Source organism: Pyrenophora tritici-repentis, chromosome 3 (assembly GCF_003171515.1).
Source record: "Pyrenophora tritici-repentis strain M4 chromosome 3, whole genome shotgun sequence".
NCBI classification, from domain to species: domain Eukaryota; kingdom Fungi; phylum Ascomycota; class Dothideomycetes; order Pleosporales; family Pleosporaceae; genus Pyrenophora; species Pyrenophora tritici-repentis.
The window spans coordinates 1,495,485-1,514,793 of record NC_089392.1 but is presented as its reverse complement, the minus strand read 5'-3'; the positions used below and the strand labels follow the sequence as shown (position 1 = coordinate 1,514,793).

Genomic DNA, 19,309 nt, shown 5'->3' with positions numbered 1-19,309 from the left:
CTCGTGCACTTTGCAAGCGAAGAGAGACGCTCAAAATCTTGCTCATTCTGTCCACACGATTGCGCCATAAAATGTTTGGTCTGGTGACTGAAGCACACGCGATGGTCTCGATTGCTGAGATCTATAAAAACCAATTGTGATACGAATACCGCACAGCAGATAACGTTGTACTTAATGCATTGAAGACAAATGTGAAAATAGTATCGCAGCAGCGCATGCAACTGCAGTTGATATGCAGCTCGGCACGCTTGCGCCTCGTCGACCGATGCCACGCTCATCAGCAACATTGCCCGTGGTATCGGCAAGGGATCGTGAGCGCCTGAGCAGGTCGGACTCTTGTGTCGGGCAGGGGTCGTACGAATGACAAACTGGGGCAATGAGCAGTCCTTGGGACATGCGCGCGTCCCACCTTCCACGTCCCACGCGCCGCTAAATCACCCGTGGTTTGCAGCCACCCCTTGAGCATATTGTACGCTCCACGCTACCTTGGCGGTAAAAATTCTGGTCAGACGGGTCTACTTAGTACGCCCTACATTTCTAGGCGTGCGCGTAGATGCGATGGACTCCAGCTGGCCTAGGGCTAAGGGCCGCGCCCGTCTAGGCATGAACCAGACCCATTAAGAACTCACCACCCACAAGAAGGGCGCTGATGCCAGATGATGCGTGATCTGTCAGCGCCTCGTTGATGGCTTGTCTCAACTACGTCCTGGCATTATTGTCGTAACTCAGGTTTGCCTTCTCAGCGAATACGCGGTTCTATGGATACCTTTGACCAGGCGAATTAGATTTTCAGCTCGCGGCGTCTTTTAAGTACGGTTCTCGCTACCCTTGGATAATAATCGAGCTTCCTCCTAGTTCAAAGACGATACTTTTCGCTAGCTAAATACGAAATGCACACTTTCGAAAGCAGCGAACGCGACTCGATCACTATTCCCAGCAAAGGAACTCTGAATCTCTCACATAATACATCGAAAATAACTGTAATGAACAACACCTTGTCTGATTATATCTGCACGAGTATGGATGATCAAAACGTGCTTCCCAATAGTCCGCTCCAAGTCAACATCTCCTCACAAATTCTCGATATCATCTTTGAGTATGCTCTCAACAAATTTGACGATTCGGAATATCGAATGGCAGCGGGAACAGCAAAGTTCCTATCTATCATCGATCAGTTTGTCTTGGCAGGAAAGCGAGTGGAGACTTGTTTGCCGGCGTTCCCATTCAAGTCAGCCAACAAGGTCTACAAAGTACTTGGTCCCCTCCCAGACAAAGCCGAAGAACTGGCACTCGAGCGACTAAACTCCATGTGCGCGAGAATAGAACAGATATATAAACCAGGTGCAAAGGTCACCATTATCTCTGACGGTATCACATACAATGGTACGTCCCGGATACTTGATTTCTTACCATTTACAGCATTGACATGATTATAAAGACCTACTATCAATATCAGATTGCGAGACTTGGAGATACGGCGAGGCTTTACGAAGAATGGCTGCAGACAAAAAGTTCAACCACCTTGGCTTTGCTCGTATGCAAGACCTGCTCGACTTTCCGCTGCCTGACAAGTTACGGGAGATCACCTATGTTGCCAACTGTACGAACTTTAGGCGCCTACTTCTCAACAAGTATGGAAAGCCTAATATGAACATCGATCAAGAAATCAAAAGCAACCCGGATACAATGCTGACCTATCTCGGCTACCGGAAGTTCCTTGAGTCAGACCTGAAATACATTTTCGCGCTCGGTGAGGATCGCGGCAGCAACCAGTATAAGAGGGATGTGAAGTATGTTGCAAAGGAAATGCTGATCAGAGGATATGTAAGTCAGATGACTACAATTTGGACTCTCAAAGAACTGACTAGTGAGACAGGCATTTGCTGGTGCGATTAAAGATGCGTTTCCAAACCATCTAAGACTGTCCATACACGAATCCATCGGAGAACACAAGGTTTCGTTTAGCCTCCTGAACACCAACACAGGCTACACTACACCATGGCATTGTAGTGTCGCCCAACTTGCCGATGGTCAATGGGTGAGCGCACCTATGGGCGAGTTTCAGAAGGATCCTCGTTTAGAGGTTGTGTACGAAGAAGGTCGGCCAAGCTACTTCAAGGAAAAGTTCGACATTACAGGCAATTTCAGCATCTGCAAACAAACTGCCGATTATTTGCATACCCACAAGCGATTCGACGGCAGGCTAAGTGGACATTCATCGCCCAGTATGACATCAGCAGGTAGCGGGCGCACAACCCCCATCAAGGCCTCCGAACCTACGTCTGATGGCTCATCTAGATCATGAAGTGCCGTTGGAGATATTGGAGTACCACACCCAAGCGTTGCCATCGAGCCGGGATACGGTCGCAGGCTCATCCCCCCAGATCATGGATAGACTGGCAGATGCCAAGCCAAATCAAGTTGTCTTCTCATCAACAAAGGTATCTGATAATGTGCTCATTCCTCAGCCGTCATCTCTCGATGTTTCGTAGAGGCCACAAAACAGCTTGGTGCTTGTATAATCTGGTCGAAGTTAGGAACCTATAACTATAGCTTTTGGGCTATATCGGCCCTCACGATTTGCGACACATCCTAACAATCTATGCTTACGTGAAGGCGGGCTATGCGACACTTTATCTATCCCCTGAAAAGAGTGTCAAGTGATCTGTTTCTGTACTAACAGCGACCAAATGCCACACATGCGCAAAGGTGAGCGATGTTCCTATGTCTCTGATAGTAAAAGATGTTTTACAGTAGTAGCTAATAAAACGACTGGAACTACTAACTCTTGAGGGTCTGCTTGACGCATAATTTACTAGGCTATTCTCTTACAGGAAGAGATTCGGATAGGCTTTCAATAAATGCTGCCTACATACAATAGTCTCCACAGGTTACCTAAACCTATCCTATGGTCACGTTAACTTATGTAAACTACAGATGCTGCTCGCCCTCTTCCTTATGTGGATAGTGAACACGACATGCTAGAATAGACATCTGATAAGAAGTAAAGTAATAGAATTTACTCACCTTTTACTGTGTGTAGTGTAATTGTCTCCTAACTTCAACGGATTTCACAGAGGCCTTTTCGTTCAGCTCTTGATGACAGGTTGGCTAGGGGTTCTCTTCGATCGCAAATTTGCTGCGTCGATGTAATCATTTGAGGACTTTTGGATGCGGTAGTTTTGGGGAGGTGCCTCGGGTCGACTGTACCATGGTACCAGTGTCGCTACCATATTTTGAGCGCCTTGATAACAGATTGCGGGTATTATTACAAACGTTCTTACAGGTCTCGACCACATGCACGCAATGATTTTGAACATTATAAACTTCTAGAATAGCAAAATCAATTTCGCTGACTCCTTGTTTGATGATAGGTTATCACTGGAGATGATGTCACCACAACTAGGGCGAGGCAATAAGGAATTTTGATTTCTAGTTACGTACCTAATGAAGAAAATAGGGGAGTTGAGTTAGTACCAAGCATGTTTTCAGAGCGAGAATTGTTTGCGTGTAATGAAGAGTTCATAAGATATGCGGAGTTAGCGGACGTGGCTGTCAGTTGGGAATAAGGTTGTATTTGTCGCCTAGAATACAAAACATTTGCTTGATACGGCTAATAATACGTTTTTTTGAACACGATTTTTTTTTCATGGTTAATATGTGTCACGGTTTGGTGATGGGACGATGCCTATCTGAGACTAGCGCTGTTTATGGTCACTCACCTACATAAACTTTCCATAGCTTGTACAATACAACCTCAGTCAATCCTCAACTTCTTCCCTATGCGTACGGTTCACCCACTCCAACAGTTATGAGCCCGGCTGCATCCTGATTGTACTCATTTCCCGATTACCGCGTCCCTCATAGCGCACGATTACTAGGCCCCTCATAGCCGCACGATTACCGCGTCCCTCATAGCGCACGATTACTAGGCCCCTCATAGCCGCACGATTACCGCGTCCCTCATAGCGCACGATTACTAGGCCCCTCATAGCCGCACGATTACCGCGTCCCTCATAGCGCACGATTACTAGGCCCCTCATAGCCGCACGATTACCCGCGTCCACCACAGCGCTCGATTACCCCGCGTCCACTATAACGCACGATTGCTACGTCTGTTCTACGCACACAATGGCTACAGGATCAGCAGTAACTCGAGTTACTGTTATCCTTAATACACCAGATGACTGGTTCAACTGGATCTTTCTCTGCAGAGACTTCGCGAAGGATCACAAGATCTGGCAATACGTCAATCCAGATACACCAAAGGAGAGCCTGCCTGACCTAGAGGCTGCCAATCCTAAGCCTCAGCTCACCGACTATAAGGCTAGAGCTTCTAAGCTCTCTGATCTATCCACTGAGGATCGTGATTCCTACCGATGGGAGGTTGAACAATGGAGACTCGACGAGATCACGCTGCAGAAACAAGAGAGAGCTCTGGTGCAGCTAAATACAGAGATCACTAGGTCTATCGCCACGCGTCATCTCTACCTAATACAGGATCTCCCTACTGTGTACGATCGACTTGTCGCTCTCAAGAAGCAATTCTGTCCTTCTACAGCCGATCGGAGTCGCGACTTAATAGCAAGATACACCAATCTGAAGACCGCTCCACGCAACCTAAAGAAACTCGATGAATGGATGGCTGACTGGATACACATCACTTCTCAATGCCAATCGATCAACCTACCAGAGACAACTAGCTACAGGCCTCAGGAGGATTTCTTGATTGCCTGCCAAGCTCACTATCCAAACTACGCTACTACCTGCCTCGATCAGATATACGAACACGAGATAAACGGTACAAATCTACTCAGCTTGCCCGCCTACGTCGAAAAGATGACGAAGTACATCCGCCGAGCTGCCCAGACCACTGCCACTGAGTCAAGTGTGCTATCTACCTCAGCTGCTAAGCTTGGGATTGCAAACCTACCTTGTGTTTGTGGGTTGTCACACGCTTTACCCGACTGCTGGATACTCAATCCACTTCACCCAGGTCGACCAAAAGACTGGACACCAGCACCTATTGGAGTCCGCAAGGTTGAACAAGCTCAAAAGGATCCTAAGATTTCGAAGCAAATAAAGGACGCCCTAAATGAATGGGCTTCACGTCAACAGTATAGAGACAAGATTCAGGTAGATGACGGCCAACCACCTAGTGGTGGTACATCATTCGTGGTTCATCTGCTGGATACAGGTCAGTTATCACCAACTCACTGACTTGGTGACAACTGGGGGGTGTGTCACGGTTTGGTGATGGGACGATGCCTATCTGAGACTAGCGCTGTTTATGGTCACTCACCTACATAAACTTTCCATAGCTTGTACAATACAACCTCAGTCAATCCTCAACTTCTTCCCTATGCGTACGGTTCACCCACTCCAACAATATGCGATGGCATGTATCATTCCACGCCTCAATCTCCTGACCACTGTACATGCCTAGCTCAGATATCGCCCCATGCAGTTCCCTGCAGGGATTTTCCCAATCGTACTTCCAGTGCCTATCATAGATAGTGTCAGGTGCTGAAGTCTAGGCGATGGAAAAGAGTAACAATGTCTATAGCTGCTCAACAGCAAGCGCCGAGATGCGAGGTGGTGCGCCGCAGGTAACGTTGGAGTGAACGGATAACTCTTAATAAGTTCTAAAGTAGTGGTGTGGGATGCGGGAACCCACACAGCGTTAGATGCAGACCCTTGTTGCTGCAGGCGCCACAACTATCGCAAACATGCTCTCCGTCTTACTAGACCCATTGCCCCATATCGACACCAACACAGATACTACATTCCTGACCAGTTAAATCTGCCACCATCTACAGGTTGTCTAACTAGATAGCAACATAGAGTTCGCTGAGGTCGGAATCCATTTAGGTTCGCAGAACGCGCAGTCATGCCTTCCCCTTCACATCTCGAAACTTCTGTGATTTCTTTCACGCCCAGATATCTATCCTTCGCTCTCCAAAACTCGATCCTCTCTTATCACCAGTCATTATTATGGCTATCGACACGTTTGAGAGCAAGGCAGAAACAGATATCGATGTTGCCCAACCTGTGCATTCGACCGAAACGCCCAATGGTGATAAGCTTCCTGATGCCGATGCACAAGCCGGAGTTCAGGACATCCAGGCGACCGCCATGGCATGGACAAGAAACTCCCTTGTCGTAGCTTATGCAATTTTGTGGATCATATTCTTTGTCGAAACGACGCTCAGTGGGGTCACTGGCGCTCTCTCGCCCTATGTTACTTCGGCCTTCGCTCTACATTCGCTTACGCCCACTGTCGGTATTCTGAGCAGCGTTATCGGCGGAGTGACCAATCTCACCATAGCTAAGATCCTCGATGTTTTCGGTCGGCCACAAGGATTCATATTCTGTGTCTGTCTTGGTACAATGGGGTTGATCATGATGGCTGCTTGTAACGGTGTCGAGGCATATGCAGCTGCCATGATCTTCCACACCGTTGGTAACAATGGCGTCCAGTACGTCATTTCTGTCTTCATCGCAGACACGACCAAGCTAAGCAACCGGGGCCTCATGCAGGCGCTTATCAACTCTACAAGCCTCGTTACCTGCTGGCTTGGTGGTCCTGTCTCTCAAGGCTTTCTAGATGGACCAGGCTGGCGTTGGTGCTTCGGAATGTTCAGCATCCTCATTCCACTCGTCACTCTACCGCTGTTCGGACTCTTGATAAACAACTACATGAAGGCTAAGCGCCTGGGCTTGGTTCCAAAGCGGGAAAGCAATCACAATACTACACAATCCATTATCTATTATTGTCGCCAATTCGATGCAGTTGGGCTTCTTCTCATATCTGCCGGCGTTGCGCTATTCCTCCTTCCTTTCAATCTCTACAGCATGCAGGGAAAAGGCTGGTCCTCGCCACTAGTCATCAGTATGCTGGTAGTGGGTAGTACCTTGACCCTTGCTTTCGTTGCATGGGAGAGGTTCTTCGCGCCCATCACCTTCATCCCGTACCACCTTCTCTTGGATAGAACCGTCTTTGGGGCGTGTCTTCTCTCCGCTGGATTGTTCATGAGCTATATGCTGTGGAGCAGCTATTTTGGGTCGTTCCTCCAGGTGGTAAAGGGCCTCAGTATCCAAAACGCAAGCTATGTCAGTCAATCCTATACCGTTATCGGCGTACTGGTTGCAGTATCGGTGGGCTATCTTATCCATCAGACCGGACGCTTCAAGTACGTCGCTACGTTTGTCGGCATTCCAATGAGCATAATCGGCCAGAGTCTACTGATGCACTTTCGCTCTGCCGATGAAAATGTTGGCTACATTCTCGTGTGCCAAATCTTTATCGCCATTGCCCAGGGTGTCATAGTCATCTGTGACGAGATTGCCATTCTTGCTACGGTATCTCATGAACATGTTGCGGTCTGCCTTGCTGTCCTTGGAATCTTCGCCAATACCGGGGGCGCTATCGGTCTCACCATTGCGTCGGCCATTTGGCAGGATATTCTACCAAAGAAGCTAATGGAGTACCTGCCTCCCGAGGAGTTACCAAATTTCCTCATGATCTACGGCGACATTTCGACTCAGCTATCGTACCCAATGGGCTCCCCTACGCGCCTAGCCATTCAGCATGCATATGCAGATGCTCTACTGAGGCTTCTCGCTGCGAGCACTGGTGTGTGGGTCATTGGTGCCGTTGGGGTGCTGATGTGGCGGAACATCAACGTCAAAGACATAAAGCAAACTAAGGGTAACATATGGTAATACAGCAACACGAGGTAAGTTTGAGAGATGTTGGCGTCAGCGCTCGCCTTGGATAGACATAGTAGCAACACTTATCACCATGTCAAATTTCTTACTCTGTCACGCCCTATCTTATCCACAGTGAACTGCGCATGGCCAAGTTTAATTAAAAGAGAGAAGGTGTTGGTTGGCTTTGCACTAAGTGCGTAAAGGAAAATAACGATAACTAGGAATGCATTCTATGTAGTGATTGTTCTGATTAATTGATGTACAAAGGAGGAGAACTACAGAAGGGAGGGCTCAGGGGTTCTGATCTGAGCGCTGCTCGGACGCTGCGATCAGTGCGCTCGTTCGCGTGACTGAGGTTAGTGCGCCTGATCGCGTAACTGAGATATTGTCGATACTTATAATCCGACAGAAGGAGTATTAAGCTAGTCGATTGCCGCTGCTAGCCAGGCACAGAAATGGTTCGCTGTGAAGCGGCGCTCTCAATCTTCTACTTCCTTTCACTCAAGTTAATTATATGACATGGCCATAAGATTCCCTATATGAGATAGCTGGTAGGCAACGGAGTGTAGTATCCGTAGGCTGTGGTAAAGGACGTCAATAGCTATGAGTGAAGAGGCACGAATTGACTCTGGTAGTAAGCGTATTGACTCGTGAATATAACATATGCTATGGATTATATCTATCACATACGACCATAGGATCTTGAGAACAAGTTCACCTGTCTGATCTGCGAAATATTAAGTTACTGCTTACGGTTTGTTTGCTGCAGTCGCTTTCGGGAAACGGTAGTTGGTTGAACATGGCGCGTGCGATTACTAACTGTGATCTTGTTATAGCACACATTCTAGGTGCTAGATAGTCTTTCGACTTGTTACTGTGTATAACGAAACGCGGTGTTGTACGCGAGCTAGCCTGGCGGCATACTTGTCTATCCCACGCTTTCTATTGTCTACGGTTCCTATGTAATACAGTAGTGCCTTGACCTTCTAGAACAAAAGTTTAAGAAGACTACTTTGCTAGCTAGCTGTGAGGGATCGATCAAGAAAGATTGGATTTGACAAGATACAAGCTATCGAGCTATCTACGTTGTGAGCCCGAACTTATGCTGTGGGCGCCAAGGCGCTAGTCCGATAAGATAAGGATCTTATCGATATGGGGGCCATGGGCCGAGCGAGTCTATGGATCCGTAACACTAGCTATAAGTCGCTTTGCAAGATCTAGATGTTAGGTCGCACGTTGTCAGATATTCACTCTCATCTGGAATACTGATGAAATAGGTAATAATGGTGATGATATTGATTGTTGATTGTTTGTTGGTTCTGTCTACGGTTGTGGGCACACCTGGGGGGTGCCAAGCCTTCCTGTGATCCGATTGGCTCTCTCAGATGCCGGGTCGCGCTAGTCTAACCCAGCGTCTGTACGCTCTCATCTTCAACAGTGCTATTATCTGACACACCCCTTCAGCTTGGACGCTCTTGACGCTTGCAAGCTGGGCACTTAGTCCTACTCAAGGCTTACCACGAGATTTTCAAGTTTCTCTTGAATTTCTTCGAGCGGTGCCGAGTTTCTCGCCAGGATTTCCTTAGCGGGGACTAGTCCTAGTTGTTCTAGGAATTCTGGCCATTTGTTTGGTGGCAATGATTTGGTGAGACCGTCGGCGATCATATCCGCGGTAGGTATGTACTCTACGGAGATCCGGCCTGTCGACACCTCCTGTCTGATCCAGTGATTGTGTATGTCGACATGTCTGAGTTTGGTTTGAAGCTTTGAGACCTCCTCGGTGACTAGGCGAATAGTCTGTTTGTTGTCGCATTGAATAGTGATACTAGGGGTGTCAAGCTGGATGTTCAGCTCCTTGAGGAGACGGGACAGGAATAGAGCTTCCTTAGCCACTTGAGACAGGGCGAGAAGCTCGGCTTCTGTCGTTGATGTTGTAACAGTGTCTTGTTTGTTTGCTTTCCATGCGATGAGTCCATTAAAGAGCTTAATCGCGTAGCCTTGTGAGCTCTTCCTGTCTAGGGTATTGTCGGCAAAGGAGGCGTCGCTGGCTATCTGCAGTCCAGTGCCTCCTCCAAGTTGTAGCGCGAGGTGTTTTGTCGCTAGTAGATATAGAAGAACACGGTCGGCAGCGTTGTGGTGCTCTAGTCCTGGATTGGAGAGAAAGCGGGCGAGCCGCGACGTCGCAAAGGCGATGTCTGGTCTGGTAGTTACAGCTGCGAAGAGGAGTGAGCCTATCTTGCGCTGGTATTTGTTGATCTCTGATGGGCAGGCGAGCCCATCTCTAGGGAGTAGCTCGGCAGTCGCCATCGGCGTGTCGTGTCTAATGTCGGTACGGTCGGCCAGTCTACTGATCTTGTCTGCGTAGGCCGCCTGCGACAGTTGGATCGTCCTTGATTTGCGATCTCTGATGATCTCGACGCCGAGGAACCATTGTAGGTCATTTCCTCCTGTGAAGAGGTACTTCTCCTGTAGGCGGGCAATTGCCTGCTGGGCGGATTGCTCCATGTCTTTGTGGTATGCTAGTATGATGTCGTCCACGTAGAAGAAGATAATGATGCCGCCTTTGATGAGACAGCAGGGCTCGTGCGGTACTTCTTGGAAACCGAGTTCTTTGAGAGTGCTTGTGAACTCTTTCTGCCAGAGGAGCGGGGATATGCGCAGTCCATACAATGCCTTGTTAAGCTTGAGTATAGTACCTGGCTTCTGATGGCCGCGTGGCATTCTCATGAATACTTCTCGGTCTATTGTCGCATGCACGAAGGCGTTTGCCACGTCGTACTGTTTGAGCTCTAGGTCGTACTTTGCCGCAATTGCGGTTAGCATTCGGAACGACCGGCTTGCGAGTGTTGCCGCGTAGGTGTCTTGCGATGTGATGTTTCGCTGCTGATCACCGCGGACGACTAGTCGTGCCTTGCACTTGAGTAGTCGGTGATGCTTGTCAAGTTTGTAGGTGTATACCCACATGCAGTCCAGGATTTGTTGTCCTGTTTGCTTGATTTTCTTTATAGGGATCTCTGTCCATGAGTTCATTTGATGGTGGCTTGCCAGATGGGACTGTTCTGCTTCTTTGAATAGTTCTCCCATTGGGTGGTCCTCAAGCTTAGTTCGGCATGTTGGCAGAGGTGGTAGCTGACTGCGATGGGGCTTCAAGCCTTTGGCGAGCATTCTCACAATCGCAGCCTTGTCCATAGCTACTCCTCTGTATTCTCCAACCTTTCCGGCCTGGGTACCCGCCATGAACGCTGCTGCCCATGGGGCAGTCTTAGGGGTTCCTTGTCGATCCTTCTCATCTAGCGATGCTCCTGCCATTAGCCGCGCGAGCAACGCTGCGGGTGGCGGTGTCGCCGGAGGTGTCGGGTAGCTGTCCCGGATTTTTCTCCCTTGATAGTATCCTGGCTGGTCGCCCTCGCTGTCCTGAGCGAGTGACTCCTCCGGTGGACTGTCCTCATAGAAAGACTCCGTCTCTGGTTGCTGCGCTGGTGTTGGCAGCTCAATGGTCCTCACGTGTGTCGCAATTTCTTCTAGCGTATTGTGCATGAGGTTGTCCATTAGGTCTTCGGTTTTGCCATCGAAGATTGACTGTTCGTCGAAGACAACGTCTCTAGTGCTTATCACTTTGGCGAGTGACGGTATCCAGATTCGGTAGATGTTTGATGACCGGTATCCGACTAGGTATCCGATCCATGCCTTTGGGTCGAGGCGTTGTAGGCGCGACTTCCCTCTGTGGGTGTCGTCTGTCATGGCGAAAGCTTTGCAGCCATATGCCTTAAGATGAGTGAGGTTTGGTTTTCGGAGAGATGTGACTATTCCGTTGCTAAAAGCTACTCGTGTGAAGAAGACTTCGTATGGTGTCTTCCAGTGATTGTTGTAGTTTGGGGTTCTGTTGTAGAGATAGACTGCGGCTCGAGTGATTTCTGGCCACAATTCCCAAGAGAGATTGGCGTCAAGTCGCATTGCGCGTGCCTTCTCCTTGTTCACACCCCCTGAGCGCTCGGCTCCACCGTTTTGTGCCTGTGTGTCTGGGGCTGAGGGCTCGACTCTGATGCCCTGTGTTGCCAGCCATCGCTCGACATCTGGCTTAACAGTTGTGATCTCGTTGTCAGACTCTATGGTCTTAACGGATATATTGTAATGGTTCTTCATAAATGAGAAGAAAGTTGTGAGCAGCCGGATAATAGACTTGGCTGTCCGGTTGTCGGTAAAGTATAAGTCCCATTGGAGGCCTGAGAAACGATCGGTAATGAGCATTTGGCTCTTCTCTTTTGTGATCGCCTGGACTTCGTATGTATGGAAGTCGATAGCAAGTCGCTCTCCTGGGCCTTCGTCGTTTGTTCGCGGTAGGCGTCGTATCTGTCTCTTGGACTTGGCTCTTCCGCAGGAGTCGCATTGTACTGTCGTCACCCCTTGAACTCGCACCCCCTCAGACTGCTGCACGAGATGCTCGATTGCTGCTGGTCCCGGGTGGCCGAGTCTCTTGTGCCACAGCATCGCTGAGGCCTTCTTTGGTCCTCGCTGCGTGCGTGCTGTGATGGCTTTTGTGTGGACAAATGCCTGGGCTAGAGGATTGTACTCTAATACCCACTGGCCAAAATTTTCTAAGAGGTTGCCAATAACTTGATCGTCTGGTCCTCGTAGGTTGGTTGGGTTTGATTTGGTATCCCACCAGATTCCTCTCTGCCGTAGCAGTCGGAAGGACACTAGATTGCATACGATCTCTGGGCAGATTGCCACATCTCGCAGCACTAGCTTTGTTGTCCTATGCTGATGTTGCAGCGTGATGTCTGTGGTCCCGTATCCCCGTATCCAAATCTTTATACTACCAGCCCATATGTAGTCTCCTAATGATGACGGGCGGTAGTTGTATATCCGATCTGGATTGTTTGTGATGTGGCACGTCGCTCCTGAATCAAGAATGAATGATCGTGCGAGAGGGTACGTGTGCTCGGCTGTCCCACTCCGTGCGATGGTAGTGAACGCGGCGTCTACGTCCGTAATCTTTCGGCCTTCTAGTCATTCGATTGGTGACTGAGAGTACTCCGGCGTTGGTGTATGTGATTGTTTCAGAGCTGGCGTGCGTGTACGGGATTAGTTCATTTGTAGCTTCATTTGGTGTCCACCACTCTGGCGCTAGGTCTGGATTGACATAGTAGCATGCTCTGAGTTCATGATATTGATAACACGCTGGGCATTTCTGCCCGGAGGTAGTCCCTTCACTTTGCGCTGAGGACCGCTTCTGTGCTGGCTTTCTCATGGCTCGTGAGGTTTGTGGTTGTTTACGAGGACGTCCCCGATACTTTGTTTGCGAGGTATTCCCCGGATTCAAGTTGGTAGATGGCGCGGTGACCCCACTGCTCGGCGTCCCGCGCAGTGGCTGGTAGGATGCACCTCCAGCGAGAGTTGTATCATCATGTGTGCTTTCATCGTAAGCTGCCATAGCTGCTTTGTGCTTCCCTGATCTAAAAAGGGGATGGTGCATCATCATGTGCTCTCGGAACCGATTCATCATCTCCTTTCGGCTCATCCCAGCTGCCCATCGTCCGTTCTCTTGGAAGTTTACGGCCCAGATAGGTGCTGTTTTCTGGACGGCCACCAGAAAGTCCTTTGACATCGCATCAAGTTGTGACACTTCTGGTACGCTGTATACTTCAGCTTCCGTGGCGGCTTGGTCATATTCCGCCAGCCACGTGTCCCATTGATTTGGGGTCCTCATTGGTTTGAGGGATGCTAGGTATCTTTCTCTAGCTCGCTCCTTCTCGGTGCGATCGCTCACTCCAACTGTAAGCTTCAAGTTTATAATCCACTCGCGAAGTGTCTTGTCTGGGAGACAGCATGTGCGTAGTAGGTGCGGTGACACGCTTGATTGAATCAGGGTCATGATGTGCTGGAAGCTTGACTGCTCCTTTTCGTATTGGTGTCGGTCGCTTTTGTACTGCTCCATCGACATGCGATAGTACTCGAGGTCTTCTTTAAACGCTTTCTGTCCGCTGTTCGATAGTTCGCTAAGTCTTCCTGGCTCTTCGATGCCAGAAGTGAGTAGTAGTCTTTGGGTCAATCTTATCCCAAATATTGTGTGCTATGCAACGCGCTTGCAGTTGTAGCATCCAACCGGTGTAGTCTGACTGGTCGCGTAAAGTCACGGTCGCGTCGCGGGTGGTAAATGTCGTCATTTTGGTAGGTAGGTAAAGATAGTGAGACTCTTAATTGTCAGATATTCACTCTCATCTGGAATACTGATGAAATAGGTAATAATGGTGATGATATTGATTGTTGATTGTTTGTTGGTTCTGTCTACGGTTGTGGGCACACCTGGGGGGTGCCAAGCCTTCCTGTGATCCGATTGGCTCTCTCAGATGCCGGGTCGCGCTAGTCTAACCCAGCGTCTGTACGCTCTCATCTTCAACAGTGCTATTATCTGACACACGTCGAGTCTAAAGTTGACTAAGTAAATATTATTGCTGGCTGCAGGTGTAATGTCTCCTACCTAACTACTACGCGTAGTGCATTACCAAGCTATTATAGTGTAGTAACTAGGCACGTAATAATAGAGTTAGTTAGTAGGTGTTACGGATCCATAGACTCGCTCGGCCCATGGCCCCCATATCGATAAGATCCTTATCTTATCGGACTAGCGCCTTGGCGCCCACAGCATAAGTTCGGGCTCACAACGTAGATAGCTCGATAGCTTGTATCTTGTCAAATCCAATCTTTCTTGATCGATCCCTCACACTGCGTCGGTAAAGTGAGCGACTACTCTAAAGAAGCCACGTTTACCACCCTTTGTTGTCTAGCTATTAAAGCTTACGTGTATTTTGCTTACTGAGCCTAACAGGGTGTTAACAACTTGCGGTTATATAGACCGGAACAACCTTATTACAAAGGTAGAAACGCTGGTATTACTTACCCACAACGCTGCCTCTGCCTCTAGGTTAGCAAATCTTATTATCTCTCTAAAATTAGGCGTTGTAAGCTCGCTGAGCAAGTAGTTTTAGTTAACAAGCTACATAACAGTAGCTGTTTAAAAGCCCTCTACGTCGAAGTTTCTAAATGTGATGGATCAAACCTACGCTGGCAAATGGGTCGGGGTGTGGTTGGGGTTGGGTTAGAAATTTTGCGACCCCAACCCAACCCCAACCCATTTGTCAGCGCCAAGCTTAGGGTTGGGTTGGGGTTGGGTTGGGGTCGCACGGACCATGGGTTAGGGTTGGGTTATAGTAAAAAAATTGCAAGATGTATAATATAGATTTCAATAAAAGAAAAGTTTATATAGTATCACAGTAGATTAACACAGTGTAGCATTAACTAGTTTCATTTATAATATACAGAGGCTTCGCCAGCTAGCATTTAAGCACGTGTATCTAGATATATCTTATAATCTAGAGAAAAGCTAGTAACTCGCGCGCAAAGTAGCGCCTAGCCAATTGAGAATCCTTCTCTTGAATAGTAACCCTCTTTGCGTGAATAGCATTGATGTTGCAGTCTATAAAAGTTATTAAATGAAAAATAGTATAGGGTAGATAGACTATACCCTCAAAATAACCAACTAAGAAAGCTTCTGTAGCTTCCTGAAGAGCTTCGATTGCAGATCGTTGAAAGCGGATATCGGCCTTGTGCACCTGTGCAAATTCGCGCACTACGCGGGAAAAGGGGAGTTTTCGCAAGAGTAGTTCAAAACCTCTCTGGTATCTCTTGATTTCCCGTAATGCGACAGCTAAGCTAAATTAGAAAATAGCTGTGATAAACGACTGTGATAACCTACTGCCGGCCTTAAACTTGCGCTTCTTCTTAACAGCTACAGGTGCCTTTCGCGTAGACTTTCCTGCTACTTGACGTCTAGCCTTACTAGCAAGGGCCTTCTGAGCCGGCTTGCCGCCAGTAACTGTCTTGCCATCAGGACCACCCCGGCCGGCTTTACCGGTGACCTTAGGCCGTGGTTTTGTCCTTGCCATTGCGTAGTAGAGTAGATGATGAACGTAGGCGACGTATGTGATTAATTACTGTGATAAATGTGGTCGACAATTAAGAAAGTAGTAGGCTGAAAGAGTTAGGTAGCTGGAAAGTTTGGGCGACGGCAATTTCCCGATTTCCGCACTAGTAAAGGCAGCAGCGCACGGACTGCATGACGTAATTTGCTGTTTCACGATCGCATACAACCATTTCTGTTGCAAAATCAGTAGCGAGCATATCATACAAACGTGTTAAACTGCTGTGATAAACGCCGAGCTCGCGCATGCGTACAGCCCAAAAATGAAGGAATCATCGATGTGTTGATCATTTTGGGTAATTTCCGCGTTTTCGCGCTAGCGCAGGCAGCAGCGCACGGACCATTTCTAGGTGAGCATAATGCTGTCTACCCATTTCTCCAGCCCCTGACGCCCAGTAACTCCCAACACCTAATAACTCTCTTTACTACATTGAAAACACCCCATTTACAACAGCGCATTATCACAGTCCCCGCCATGCCTGTCGCGAAAGAGCAAGTCGGCGACGTACCTGAAGGCCTAGTTCCAGCCATCAAACTTGAACCTCCGCCTGGGTTCGAACAAGATGAGTGGGAGCAGCTTACCGATGTAATAATCACAGCCATTTATCACAGCTTATGCTAATATAAGCAGGGATTTGCGTGTGAAGCTGACGAGATTGACGGTATCTTAGATCAAAGAGGTAGTGGGGGTTCACGAAAAGGCCGACCTATCAATTTGAGCGTCCCCTATACTGGCTCTCTGAGTGGTAGCGCCCGTGCTATTGCTCAACGTGAACGCAAAGCTCTTTTCGATAAAGAGGAGAAGGTACTTGAAAGCGTTAGAACAGCCGACCGCTCCGCGAAGTACCAACTGAAGAAATCGCTTTTGCAACAGCCTAAGTATAAATTAGCAAATAGTGCTAGACAGGCTAAGCTGCTAGAGAAAGAGTGGGATATACTTTCAGAGAAGCGGTTTACCCAGAAAAAGTCTGGTAAGTTATCACAGCTGTTTATCATAGACATCTGCTAATAGACTATCCCAAGTGGCGAAGGATATACTAGCAATACCAATTGCTCAGGTTGGGGTTGAAAGAGTTTTCAATGTTGCTAAGGATGTTATTGGTAGTCGGAGGCACCGACTATCTGCCCGGACAATACAGCAGATAATGGTTCTTAAGGATACAATATCTCAAGAGGAAGAACAGGGTCTAGACTACCTAGTTGCTCAATTAGGGGAGGATGGAGAGCCAATTGACGAGGTTAATGATCTTTTTGAGCTTCCAGCCTCGTTAGAGCATACCTTCGATATAGATGAGGAGAACCAGACTACAGAAGAAGAGTCGGAGGAAGAGGTCCAGGAGGAGCGTCAATTGCCACCTCGAAAGCGCCAGCGTCCTCAGCGCTACCGTGATAATTAGCTGTGTTAATATATCTCGTTTTATGTATCTACTATATCATCAACGTGTACACATTATCTTAATTAAGTGTTGTTCCGTTAAAGTACCCAAAAAATATAACCCAACCCCAACCCAACCCAACCCAACCCAACCCCAACCCTACCACTTGGTCTGTGCGACCCCAGCCCAGCCCTAACCCATGGTCTGTGCGACCCCAACCCAACCCTAACCCATGGTCTGTGCGACCCCAACCCAACCCCAACCCAAGACTGGGTATACCCAACCCATTTGCCAGCGTAATCAAACCTACGATCCCTCACGCGATCACGTGCCATACAATCACGTGCCACGCTGGCAGTTGGCCCGTGCGAGGAATAATAAAGTTCCCCTCGTACTTGTATATAGATCTGTACACACAATCTCACTTATTAGAGGCATCCTAACTATTGCAGTGTACTAGTGCCTTTACACTAAACGCGTTAGCAGTGTTTTGTTGTACGTCTAACTAAACTAGCGTCAAAAGCTTGCCACTGTGATGGTTTTGGGCCGTTGCCCCGCACAGGCCACCTGCCAGATGCCTTAGCGTTGTTTTGATGTTCGTGCACGAGCCACCTGTTTGGTGGCCCATGCGCACCCCCACTTAGATATATTCCGCGCAGAGCTTCTTACAAGCTCCGCACTGCAATTACTTTGTAATTCAACACAGTTTCAAATACCTGACCCATGTGAGACCCTTATAGCCACAACGACAGCTGGCCTCGAGCTCTCTGTGCTAACTTTGGGCCATCTTTCGTAAGGTTGTGGCCAGGCCTTAGTTAGCTGAGATGGGTGGCTGCTGAGGTTGTAGCCTAAGTAATGTTGAACAAACCACCACGGCCAGCGTTGATAGTTTTGTGTACATGGCTGTCAGATAGCAGGGTTACTCGACGTTGGCAGCAACCAATCAGCGTAGAGAGGGTCAGTGCACCCCTCAAGAGGGCCACAAGCGCGGACACACGATAGACAGAACACAATACACACAATCATCAACATCCATCACTTTTGTGCAATATCTCATTATATCTGACAATGGCAGTACTTACACACTGTCAGATATTCACTCTCATCTGGAATACTGATGAAATAGGTAATGATGATGATGATATTAATGATTGATTGTGTTGTGGTTCTGTCTACGGTTGTGGGCACACCTAGGGGGTGCTAAGCCTTTCTGTGTTCTGATTGGCTCTCACAGATGCCGGGTCGCACTAGTCAGACCCGGCGTCTGTACGCTCTCATCTTCAACAGTGCTATTATCTGACACACCCCTTCAGCTTGGACGCTCTTGACGCTTGCAAGCTGGGCACTTAGTCCTACTCAAGGCTTACCACGAGATTTTCAAGTTTCTCTTGAATTTCTTCGAGCGGCGCCGAGTTTCTCGCTAGGATTTCCTTAGCGGGGACTACCGTGGGTGACGGCCCAACGAGCCGGACGGCCCAACGAGCCACCCCACCAAAACATCAACTAAACTTCAACACGCGATAACTCTGTCAACATGAGCTCAATTAAGGCTGCGCTTGCAGCTATCGAATCGCTACAACCAGGAGAACAGTTCAGCTATCGCAAAATTGCAGCAAAGTATTGCTGTAACCGTACAACGCTCGCGCGAAGGCATCAAGACATTTCATCCTCACGCGCAATCCGCCAGGAAAACCAGCAAGCTCTTCACCCACAGCAAGAGCAGGAGCTTCTACGCTATATCGAGCGCCTTACAAGGCAAGGTCTACCTCCTACACGGCCTATGATACGACGATTTGCCTCAGATATTGCGAAGAAGGAGCTTGGCGTACACTGGGTTGATCGATATATCGAGCGACACCAGGTTGATCTCATCTCACGCTGGGCGACTGGAATCGATCGCGCGCGCCACCAGGCTGATTCTATATTAAAGTATACCTTCTATTTTAGCCTCCTGCGCGAGAAAATAAGCAAATATGACGTTGACGCTGGCAATACATACAATATGGATGAGAAAGGCTGCATGCTAGGGATACTTACTCGCTCAAAGCGGGTGTTCAGCAGGAGGCTATATGAGGAGGGGAGGATCAAGGCTTATATCTAGGATGGTAATCGGGAATGGATAACGCTGCTAGCCTGCATATGCGCTGATGGATCAGCCCTTGCGCCTGCGCTGATATATCAATTAGCCTCAGACTTAATACAGGACACCTGGCTACAAGCTCTAAGGCCGGAGGATCGA

At 48.4% G+C, this 19,309-nt stretch overlaps 7 protein-coding genes across 7 annotated transcripts; 5 read left to right on the top strand and 2 right to left on the bottom strand.

Annotated features, from left to right (window-relative positions):
- Positions 1-890: 890 nt before the first annotated feature.
- Positions 891-2,305, top strand: PtrM4_079430 (DIT1, Pyoverdine-dityrosine biosynthesis protein; the record flags this gene model as incomplete). The annotated part of the gene is made up of 3 exons (XM_066106380.1): positions 891-1,383; positions 1,439-1,824; positions 1,877-2,305. 3 exons carry the CDS (start codon positions 891-893, stop codon positions 2,303-2,305), a joined length of 1,308 nt encoding a protein of 435 aa, XP_065963318.1.
- A 1,826-nt stretch (positions 2,306-4,131) lies between these two features.
- Positions 4,132-5,220, top strand: PtrM4_079420 (uncharacterized protein; the record flags this gene model as incomplete). The annotated part of the gene is made up of 1 exon (XM_001940829.2): positions 4,132-5,220. The coding sequence occupies one exon, from the start codon at positions 4,132-4,134 to the stop codon at positions 5,218-5,220; it is 1,089 nt and encodes a 362-aa protein (XP_001940864.1).
- A 774-nt stretch (positions 5,221-5,994) lies between these two features.
- Positions 5,995-7,725, top strand: PtrM4_079410 (ProP, Permease major facilitator superfamily; the record flags this gene model as incomplete). Its single annotated transcript, XM_001940828.1, has 1 exon — positions 5,995-7,725. The coding sequence occupies one exon, from the start codon at positions 5,995-5,997 to the stop codon at positions 7,723-7,725; it is 1,731 nt and encodes a 576-aa protein (XP_001940863.1).
- Positions 7,726-9,216: 1,491 nt separating this feature from the next.
- On the bottom strand, positions 9,217-12,201 carry PtrM4_079400 (uncharacterized protein; the record flags this gene model as incomplete). Its single annotated transcript, XM_066106379.1, has 1 exon — positions 9,217-12,201. One exon carries the CDS (start codon positions 12,199-12,201, stop codon positions 9,217-9,219), a length of 2,985 nt encoding a protein of 994 aa, XP_065963317.1.
- Positions 12,202-15,086: 2,885 nt separating this feature from the next.
- Positions 15,087-15,659, bottom strand: PtrM4_079390 (HHT1, Histones H3 and H4; the record flags this gene model as incomplete). Its single annotated transcript, XM_001940827.2, has 3 exons — positions 15,087-15,190; positions 15,239-15,421; positions 15,470-15,659. The coding sequence occupies 3 exons, from the start codon at positions 15,657-15,659 to the stop codon at positions 15,087-15,089; spliced, it is 477 nt and encodes a 158-aa protein (XP_001940862.1).
- A 510-nt stretch (positions 15,660-16,169) lies between these two features.
- On the top strand, positions 16,170-17,091 carry PtrM4_079380 (Dimer-Tnp-hAT domain containing protein; the record flags this gene model as incomplete). Its single annotated transcript, XM_001940826.2, has 3 exons — positions 16,170-16,280; positions 16,326-16,665; positions 16,718-17,091. 3 exons carry the CDS (start codon positions 16,170-16,172, stop codon positions 17,089-17,091), a joined length of 825 nt encoding a protein of 274 aa, XP_001940861.1.
- Positions 17,092-18,604: 1,513 nt separating this feature from the next.
- Positions 18,605-19,171, top strand: PtrM4_079370 (uncharacterized protein; the record flags this gene model as incomplete). Its single annotated transcript, XM_066106378.1, has 1 exon — positions 18,605-19,171. One exon carries the CDS (start codon positions 18,605-18,607, stop codon positions 19,169-19,171), a length of 567 nt encoding a protein of 188 aa, XP_065963316.1.
- Positions 19,172-19,309: the final 138 nt, after the last annotated feature.